We start from the raw sequence: 10,515 nt of genomic DNA on the forward strand, positions 1-10,515 counted from the left end.
TCTGTACATGAAATATTTGTTGTAAGAATTAAACAACTTCTGTTCGGGATATTTTTCTTCGAATAAGTTCAGCAAATGAAATATTTTTTGAGAAGTTCTCTTTTTTTAAAACAACTTCTGTTCAGGATAATTTTCTTGGAATACATTCTACAAGAGAGTTCTGTACGAGCCATATTTCTTGGGAAACATTTGAGTGCACCAAGATCGAAAAAGGCAGACGGCGAGTCAACTCACATTTCAGTTTAATTGGCGACTCCAGAGGCGTAACGAGGGGGGGGGGGGCACATATGTCCCCGGGCGCCGACCTTAGGGTGGGGGGGTGCCAAAATGGGTTGGAAAAACAAATTAAAAGTTTGAGGGGGGTGCAAATCAAAAGTTCGAGGGGGGTGCAAATCGAAAGTTTGTCCCCGCGCGCCGGGAAGGGTCGCTACGCCTCTGGGCGACTCTCATAAAAAAACAATCCCAAACAAAGTAATCCATATGTGCAATTTCAAAAGTCAACCACATAAATTGTCTAGTCAGAGATAATAATTGCATAGTCAGAGACAATAATTGCCTAGTCAGAGACAATAATTGCCTATTCAGAGACAATAATTGCCTAGTCAGAGATAATAATTGTCTAGTCAGAGACAATAATTGCCTAGTCATAGACAATAATTGTCTAGTCAGAGACAATAATTGCCTAGTCAGAGACAATAATTGCCTATTCAGAGACAATAATTGCCTAGTCAGAGATAATAATTGTCTAGTCAGAGACAATAATTGTCTAGTCATAGACAATAATTGCCTAGTCAGAGACAATAATTGTCTAGTCAGAGACGATAATTGCCTAGTCAGAGACGATAATTGCCTAGTCAGAGACGATAATTGCCTAGTCAGAGACAATAATTGCCTAGTCAGAGACGATAATTGCCTAGTCAGAGACGATAATTGCCTAGTCAGAGACGATAATTGCCTAGTCAGAGACAATAATTGTCTAGTCAGAGACAATAATTGCCTAGTCAGAGACAATAATTGCCTAGTCAGAGACAATAATTGACCAGAGTTGGGATTGCGTGTCACGGAAAGCTAGAATCTATTTTGAACGGAAACAGTAAAAGAAAAAAAAGAAACCACCTCACAAATTTGATACAGATACATTCGTCGGTTTTGACTAGCAGATAGGTATAACTACATTCTACTGTAGTGGTCACGCAAACCAATACAGTATATTTGCCTGAGGTTTTTTTAACTTAAAGATTTGCTAGAAAAAGTTCGGAATATCCCCCAAAAATTTCATTTGTGGACTTTCGGTGTATTTAACGATGAGAGAAACGAAAGCCTTATTGAATTCGGTTACTCTTTTCTATATTCTGGTGTCTGGGTACTATGGGAGAAGGGTGTGAAATCATCCAAGGTATAAGTTTCGATGCGTGATAGCGGAGTTATTGACAAATCAATGTGGCTGAGCACATTGGCGTAACAAGGTCGGGTGCCACAGGGTGCGGTAGTTGGGGGTGCCACCCCACCCACTTCCAATAATTTAGCATTTTTGTTTCGGTGTCGCCTTTTTACTCCTAACACTTTGTTAATTTCACTAGAAAAAATGCAACATTGGTTTAAAGTAGGTATTATGATTTTTCGAAAATGGCGTCACACATTAAATGTTGTCATTCGGTGCGGACCCCACCCTACGCCCTCTCATTTTGACGCTATCATCTATGCATTAAGGGGTGCAGGGAAATTCTGATGACTGAAGTAGATATGATCGTGATTTGTAAAGGTGTCTCGGCCTATCTAAACGTGATCGTCTTATTTTAAAGAAACTTTACTATACAAACGCTGCACCTGCGGACATAGAATAAACATCGTTTTTTCTTTCATTTGTTCATGTCCACTTGGCAGGTTAATCAAAGTTCCGAGCTATAGAGGTGTTATATTTTGAAAGAAGCTGAGCCATGCTGAAAGATTTGATGGTTTTTCCAGCTCTGGTAGGAATTGGCTTGGCTTCGTAGACTGATGAAAAAATTTATAAAAGTAAATACGCGGTGCAGATTTTTAGACACTACTGACAAATAATCCATGAATAATAATAAATACGAATTATTTTTCGATAGAAAATCTCTGAGATTATGTGGGTTTACAACATTTTCTGAAACTTGGGCTAATAAAAATTTCGGCTATAATTCCTCGCAAAAATTATCTAGCCGTCTATTATCCTCGATATAATGCCGGTGTTATTTATGCTTTATAGGATATTGTAGGATATTATAGGATATTGTAGGATTTTGTAGGGGATTGTAGCATGTTGTAGGATAATGTAGGGTTTTGTCATGTAATTGGTGTAAAGGAATTCGTCTTCCTTGACCACAAGAAAATTTCTCCAAAACAACAAGAATTAGGATTTTAAATTCATATGTCAAGGCAGTTTTTTTTTATATGGAGCAGAGACACGGAGAGTCTTCAAGACCTGCACAGATAAGATACAGACATTAATTTACAAATGTCTCAGGCGGATTCTGAAATTGAGGTGGTAAGACAAAGTGCCAAATATAGACTTATGGAAAAAGACAAGGCAAGAGCCCATGACAGTACAAATAAGAAGGTGAAAGTGGTGCTGCGTGGACACACACTGAGTATGGTTCACTCAAATGTGACACTGAGTAAGGCTCACTCAAATGTGACACGCCATTCGCTTTAGTGAAACCCCAAGGGAAGGAGAAAGTGAGGACGCCCAAGACTGACATGAAGATTGAGGCTTCTTGCCGAACTAAAAGCAGGGATGTCTTAGGAGGTTGTTAAATCAACAGGCGGGGACTGGACAAAAGGAAGGTTTACGTTGAGGCCCTATGCTCCACAAGGAGTATAAAGGGTTAAGTCGAGTACGTAGGATATTGTAGGATATAAAACCGGGTTTATTTAGGCCTGGGTATTTTAAGATATTGCAGGATATAAAACTGGGTTTATTTAGGCCTGGATATTGTAATATATTGTAGGATATTTTAGCATATTGTAGGATATAACACCGGGTTTCAATAGGCTTGTATATTGTAGGATATTGTAGGATATAAAACCGTGTTTATTTAGACTTGTATATTTAAGGATATTGAAGGATATAAAACCGGGTTTATTTAGACTTGTATATTGTAGGATACTGTAGGATATAAAACCGGGTTTATTTAGGCTTATATATTGTAGGATATTGTAGGATATAAAACCGGGTTTCAATAGGCTTGTATATTGCAGGATATTGTAGGATATAAACCGGGTTTATTTAGGCTTGTATATTGTAGGATATTGTAGGATGTGGAACCAAGATATTGCCTATTGTTTTGTCTATGTGCACAAAGCGGTAATTATTTTTTTTTCAACAGATAGCAACATTCAAATACAAAGATATGTTGATATATTTGAAATTTATTGTAACATAATTCTAAGATTTTAAAAAAAACGTGTTATGTCAGATTGGCAAATACACTTTTTAAATAGCTAATAATTGTAGGATAATGAATGCGTTTACTAGCTACTCTTGAGAATGAATTTAACCTTTACAGTAGATTACGTTATGATAACGTCTTGAGCGCTTACCTTATCGTACTAAACGATAATTTTCAAATAAAAATTAGGGTTTAGCTTATTTTGTTGTAAACACTGCTTATATCTTCATAAAATTTTAAACAAAATATTCACAAAAAGCAAATGTTGCATGCACGTTATAATTAACCATTTGTGGCTTCCGATTCTCGTTCTGCTGGTAATAAAAGTGAATAATCTCCCCTTCGTTATAACACACGGACCTCTCAGAAATCTAGACGGGGACAATTTGTCAAATGTTTGTATACATATTCGATTGCGTCATCTACTGACGTCAGAGTCACTCTTTTGGGGGTGAAAATAACTTTTCCAATTAGCAGTACAAATTTCCACACGAAATTAGAGATTGCATTTCTCGGTCTTTCCCAAGTGGGTTAATAAATTCATGTTTTGTATTTCCTGTTGGATTTAAAGAATTTGTAGTTGATCACAAATATTCCTAACCTTTTCCACGGCAAATTAAAATAAAAACCAATCTCTTTCTTTGAATTTTTAGAATATATATATATATATATATATATATATATATATATATATATATATATATATATATATATATATATATATATATAAAAGCTTCAGACTTTAACCAAAGTGCCTAAAAATGTACATTTTAATGTGCCCTCATGAAAAAAGTGAAAAAAGAGCGTCCATCGTGTAAAATACCACGGGCTGGCATCCATGTTGAGTTTCCAGAACACTGGACGCAGCTTGTATCAAAAGCATCACGTTGTTCCCCGCCTGAGTGTAATAGAGATTGATTCACGAGGTCAAGGCTATTCTGATGCTTGGAATGTTTCTTAAAATTTCATGGTAACTGAATTAAAATGCAAAGTGAGCATGTGATTTTTTTTTTTTAAACGATGTGTTCATCAATATTTCCGTTAATTAACTAATTGAAGTCTCGTTCATCAGACGTGTTAAGTTTTTATAAATATGAGATATTGCCGGCTTGTCGTAATGAAATAACTTTATTGGCTTGTAGCGTTCTCTTAACTCACTTGTCGCGTATTCGTTTCTTTCAGCCTGTCCAAAGTTTAGGGAATGTGTATATACGTCGAAATATAAAAGCCGTGTTAAGCCCATGTAGCAGTGACGTTCCGTTAAATATTATTTAACAAATGTCTCGCGGTACAGATATCCTTATAGGATTTAATAATTTTTTTACAGAGGATAATGTAATTTTTTTTTATAAAAAACAACTTTTCACCTACTTTTTTAGTGACCAAATAATTTTTAATTAGTTTTAAGACATTTATAACTTCACTTTTAGGATCGAATGAGTCGCGTAAATTCAAAGTGTTTTGTTGGTTTGTTAAGTTTCGGTTACTTATACAACCTTTTTGGCACTGGATCTGACAAGGACATATTGACAAATGTTTTGTTGTTTTTGGAATATTGGCGCCCTAGTTCGTGGTGTAGAGAAAAAATCTGAGACTGGAGTTCTGTGTAAAACTGGACAAAAGTACTCTATCACACTGGTATTCTGTCAAGGGAGATAATGGGAGTGGTTGCAGAACTTGGGACCGCTACAACTAAGTTATTCTTTAGGGAGTACCCGGTCTCGTCAAAACAGCGTCTATTATACAGTTTGAAATTTGTGAAAGGAACAGAAATCGAAGAAAAAATATTGAAAACATGTTTTAAAAAAATGTTTGCCAAAAAGCTGAGAAAATACATTTTTTAATAATATTAATGTCGATGTTTACAACGCAATGTATAGAATTTAACAAGCAGTACATAAAAATGGCGATTTTAGAACTTTTAAATAATGGAGTGGTGAGGAGAGGGGGGGGGGGGGTTGATGGTCTACTGCGCAGTGTATGAAGAGTATAGCAAAAATAAAACTTAATCGTAAAATATGTTGTACACTCTACAGTGCATTTTACGTAAATCTATTTACACAATTGTTGTAAATATTTTTTTAATATGAAATGCTCTTTACGGCTAAACTGGGTATTCGCAGAAGAGATTATGCAAATTGTTAGGAAGAGATTAAGTAGTTAGAATTAATATGACTGGACAGTAGAACTCGTGACTGGATTAGCGTGCAAACTTTCGTCCATTTTCTGTGTAAAACTAAGAATAAGTGATAGAGGATAGCTTAAGAAACAAATACGTTCTCTAACCCATGTGTTTATATATAATTAAACTTTTAAAAACTTTCATTTAAAATCTAAAATAAGAGCTACTCTTGAAAACTTGAGCGATGTAAAAAAAATAAAAATACAACGGTTTTGTTAATTTTCAAGCTGGATTTTTAAACAATAAGCAAAAATATGTGTAAATCTAAATTACAAAACATTCGTATCATATTTTACACCTGATATTGTAGGAACGTTTAAATTATGCTTCGTAATGCGTTTTAAACAATATTTTACAAAACTTAAAGAAGAAAAAAAGGTAATATTTGACTAAAAACGACCGTATTTGAGCTTGAAAACTGTTGTAGTTTTTTGTTTGTTTTTGGTTTAATATTTACTCGGAGCTTACTTCCTTCCCTTATCATGTTGTTTAGAATTCAGCATTTCGTATAGATCCTATTTCTTGTTATTTTTTTAACTTTAAAAAAAAATGCATTGCGGTAATTAGAAACGTTTGAGGGTCGGCCCGCCATTTCTCGCGTTGCTAAGGATGCTCGACTGCAACTAGTGACGTCATTTCCTCTTTGAGCAGCCAATTAGTTTTCAAGCGGCAGATAATCGGCTCGAACTATAACCACGTGGGATCAGAATGGAGAATCAATTCAAATAGAATAACGAGGCTGTATGTGCGCATGTGTGTCTACGCGCATGCGGCTAGGTGTATATGTATTTCAGTGCGTTTGTCTGTGTGTGTGTTATTTGTGTGAGTATGCGTGTGTTTCTGTATGTGAGAGAGTTTTGTGTGTATATGTGAGTAAGCGTTTGTTTCTGTGTGTGTGTGTGTGTGTTTGTGTGTTAGTCGTCTCGGCCATTCGTTGCTCTAGCAAGATCAAATACTTGCTGGGTTGTAATTTGCAACTTAGTTTTTCGGGACGTTGAGATTCTATGCAGCGAGATCAATCTAATTTTACTGGAAGTTGAGTTGCTATACAGCGGCATCATTTGACGGGAGATTTATGACGATCAATGGCTCATAAATATTGTAGTCCCTTTTGGTGATGTCATTAAAGAGATCAGCAGCTCCTCGTGAAATAATCGAACTATCGTTTCTATACGAGAGGATGGAACAAACTCGAGTGCAAATGATAACGAAAATAATCTTTCGAGGGGAATTCCCGTCTTCCCCACCCCCACTCTCCGCCCAAGCATGTCCTGTACTCAGAGGCGTAGCTGCTCATTCTTCCGAAGAGCCTGGTACGTCGGACTCCCAAGTCCCCTACATAATAGCGTGGGGGAGGAGAGGTACAAGACTGCCGGGAACCAAAAAGGACCGCTCTCGACCCTAACCAGATATCTTGACTTTAAGCTGCGGCCTTCACGTGGCTTCGGAAGAGTGCCACTAGTCGGACCAAGCCCATGACCCCCCTAATGGGTGCGGAATGGCTAGTGTTAACCAACAGCAGCTAGAGGTTTTTGATCTGGCCGAGTAGAACTGCTGTATGCGCTAAGTTCAAAGAACGGCCGAACGCCCCCCCACGATCAAGCTGGGTACCAAGCGGTAGGACGACGTCCCGCGTCTGGTGGGTGGGGAAGGAAAGCCCGGTGAGAGCCGACGGAAGTAGCGACAGATGTGTGGGAAACTCTTGGGGATCGGAGTTTGCTACACTGAGGCCTGCCTGGCTAATGGAAGTCAACCTTCTGAGCCGGTTTCCGTATAAGGAAGGAAGGAAGCTGCTAATTCTGACGCCTGCTAGATATCAATCTCCTCCACCCTTCCGTTTATATATAGTTGATCAAGTTGGCAAAGAAGCGACCACCACCCTCCCACCCCCCAAATTTGGAAAGCTGGGGTGCGCATTATACCAGTCACGGTCCTATTTTTTAAATTTTTATCTCACACAACTGATGTAGAGAACAGTAAAATCAGTTTGTAAAGCCAATTCGCGGTATATTTTATTAGTTTAGACTGTAAATAATTCGAACATGCAGTTCAGAATGAGATTTCATTTACTTTTTTTTCTTCCACAGTTGGAGCATCCCTAAAGCCGATGTCCTAGGCGGCCGCCCTACCCGCCCTCCTTTAACTACATCTCTCCCTTTACCCCTTCCGATAACAAAAATAAAAAATAAAATATCAAATTAAAATAAAATAAAATAAAATAAACCGGGAGTGATCTCCCCAAAACTTTCTCGAATATTCTAATATAAGTCTTTATAACACTACGTGGGATGGCAACTCGGAATATAGACATTATTTTTGTTTACTTAAACTTTTAAAAATAGAATAGAATCTAGTAGAAAAAAGAATTGCGCACCAAGCGAATGTCAAATAAAGATGTGCATAATAGTGCGCAATATTATTAGTACTTTATTTATTTACATGCGTTTTTTGAGAAATCGGAAAATGCGTAAATTAGTACTTCCGGTCAACGGAAATTACTCAAAATTTGATAGAAGGTAGAGAATTAGAACTTTTACTTACATGTGAAATTTCATTTATCTATCTGAAAAAATACTCAAGTTATAGGCTTTTGAAAATTCAAAGTAGAAAAAGTACCACTTCTGGTTATCGGAAATCGCTCAAAAGTTGATACGGATCTACGATTTTGATAAAATACTTATATATGAAATTTCATCAACCTAGCTGTAACGGTACTCAAGTTATCGTCTTTACACACAGACAGACACACACACAGACAAACACAGACATACGGACAAGATTGCAAAATTATGTTTTTCCGTATCAGTGAGGTGTAAAACGTCGAGATTTGTAAAAATCTCGATATTTTTTTGCACGATTACAAGACTTTCTCTATACTTCGTATATACGATAAAGTAAAAATGTAGTTTAACCATTGTCCAACCCCTCCCCCCACCCACCCCCACCCGGAAGTTTCCGAAACAGACCCTGGTCTCGCTGGAGATACCTTAAAAGAAAAAAAGCTAGTCCGAGTTCCCATCTTAACCTATTATCTAAAACAAGCCGGAATTTTTCCCCACATAAAGAGATAAGAATCTCATTCCGTCGCAGAAATGAACCACCGAGACAGGTCTGGGCTGTCTCAGGAATGTCTTGCAGACACAGACGGTGCTGGTGAACTCCAGACTTCCAGATTCTGTAGTCAAGTGCTACCGAACGAGCGAGTTGTCAATGTCTATAAAATGTCGAACACGTTTGCGACTTTCTCAACATGGACTAAACAGATTAGACTGTAATTTCTCCATTTCCATTTCGGAATTCGCAAATTACCACTAGTACGTAGGGGTTAGTGGGTGCTTTTTGTAGCGAAATGAAATATATTGTAAGAGAAAGGGGATGAGAATAGCGTACAATTTGTATTTCTTAACCATAAGATGATAAATATTGGCGAATTGCTTCTATTTTTGTTTTGTTTTAGAGTTTGGTGAAGTTTAATTTTTTTACGCAGAGTAGCTATTTTATAAGAGGTTTTTATTACATGAATAATAATAGAGACAATGGAGATCATTCAACATTATTAGAAGACGACTCTTGTCATTCCATAGGTCACCCTTCTCATCCCCATAGGTCACCCTTTCATCCCATAAGTCAACCTCATCCCATAGGTCACCCTTCTCACCCCATAGGTCACCCTTCTAACCCCAATAGGTCACCCTTCTCATTCCATAGGTCACCCTTCACATCTCATAGGTCACCCTTCTTATCCCATAGGTGACCATTCTCACCTCCATAGGTCACCCTCATACCCATAGGTCACCCTTCTCATACCATAGGTCACGCCTCTCATCCTCATAGGTCACCCTTTCATTCCATAAGTCACCCTCATCACCATAGGTCACCATTCTCACCCCCATAGGTCACCCTCATCCCCATAGGTCACCCTTCTCATCCCATAAGTCACCCTTCTCACCCCATAGGTCACCATTCTCATCCCATAGCTCACCCTTCTCATCCCATAGGTCACCCTTCTCATCCCATAGGTCACCCTTCTCATCCCATAGGTCACCCTTCTCATCCCATAGGTCGCCCTTCTCATCCCCTGATGTAAAGATACTCTCATGTTGAAGTAATATTGGTGTATAAGAATCCACCTACCTGAACGTATGTCACAAACGGGCATGAGAAGTCCCCGTACGGCCAGTGAAGAAGGATCAGGTTCGCCATGAAGGTGTACGGCACGCAAATCACGGCCTTGATGACGTCACTGACGGCCAGGTTCAGCAGGAACAGGTTGGTGACGGATCGCATCTTGGGGCGCATGACGATGACGTAGGAGAAGAGCAGGTTGCCGCCCACGGCGACCATGATCTGGAGCACGTACATCAGCACGATGATGACCTTGGCGTAGGTCGGCTGCCAACTGGGCGGGGCGCTCGAGCATGACGTCATGTTGTGCAGGCCGGACGTGACGTCACTGACGGAGAGCTCCGTGAACTTGAGCACGACGGAGGAGGAGGAGGAGGTGGTCAGGAGGAGGCTGCCGGTCACGTGACGGTCGTCGAAGGAGGAGCCTTCCCCGCTCGTGTGAGGGGCGTCGGGGTAGATCTGCGTGGTGATGACGTCACTTCCGATGAGCTTGTCCCCGGTTAGGGTGGCGTTCATGGAGGCGAGCTTGTTCATTCTGAAATGGATTGGAAATACGTCATACCGGAAATACGTCATACCGGAAATACGTTATACCGGAAAAAAATTATACCGGAAATACGTCAAACCAATATTAGTCATCAGCTATTAAAATTTTGACTTCCATGTATCGAGAGCGTAGATATATAGAATGCCGTAGATTTATTTTTTTTCGTTCAATCTATACGCTGGTGATGGAATGCGTTAGAAGGCTTACAGCATTTGTGTAAAGTTGTGTTTGGTATTTTTAATGGA

General features: G+C 38.8%; 1 protein-coding gene across 1 annotated transcript in view; it reads right to left on the reverse strand.

Annotated features, from left to right (window-relative positions):
* Positions 1 to 10,026, reverse strand: part of LOC131952184 (RYamide receptor) — a 72,441-nt gene extending 62,415 nt beyond the window's left edge. The window contains exon 1 of the mRNA XM_059314746.1: positions 9,733 to 10,026. Within this exon, the coding sequence (XP_059170729.1) occupies positions 9,733 to 10,026 (294 nt within the window). The remainder of the gene's footprint in view (positions 1 to 9,732) is intronic.
* Positions 10,027 to 10,515: the final 489 nt, after the last annotated feature.

This window comes from Physella acuta, unplaced genomic scaffold (genome assembly GCF_028476545.2).
Source record: "Physella acuta isolate Inbredline_101_S28 unplaced genomic scaffold, ASM2847654v3 ptg000857l, whole genome shotgun sequence".
Lineage (NCBI taxonomy): Eukaryota > Metazoa > Mollusca > Gastropoda > Physidae > Physella > Physella acuta.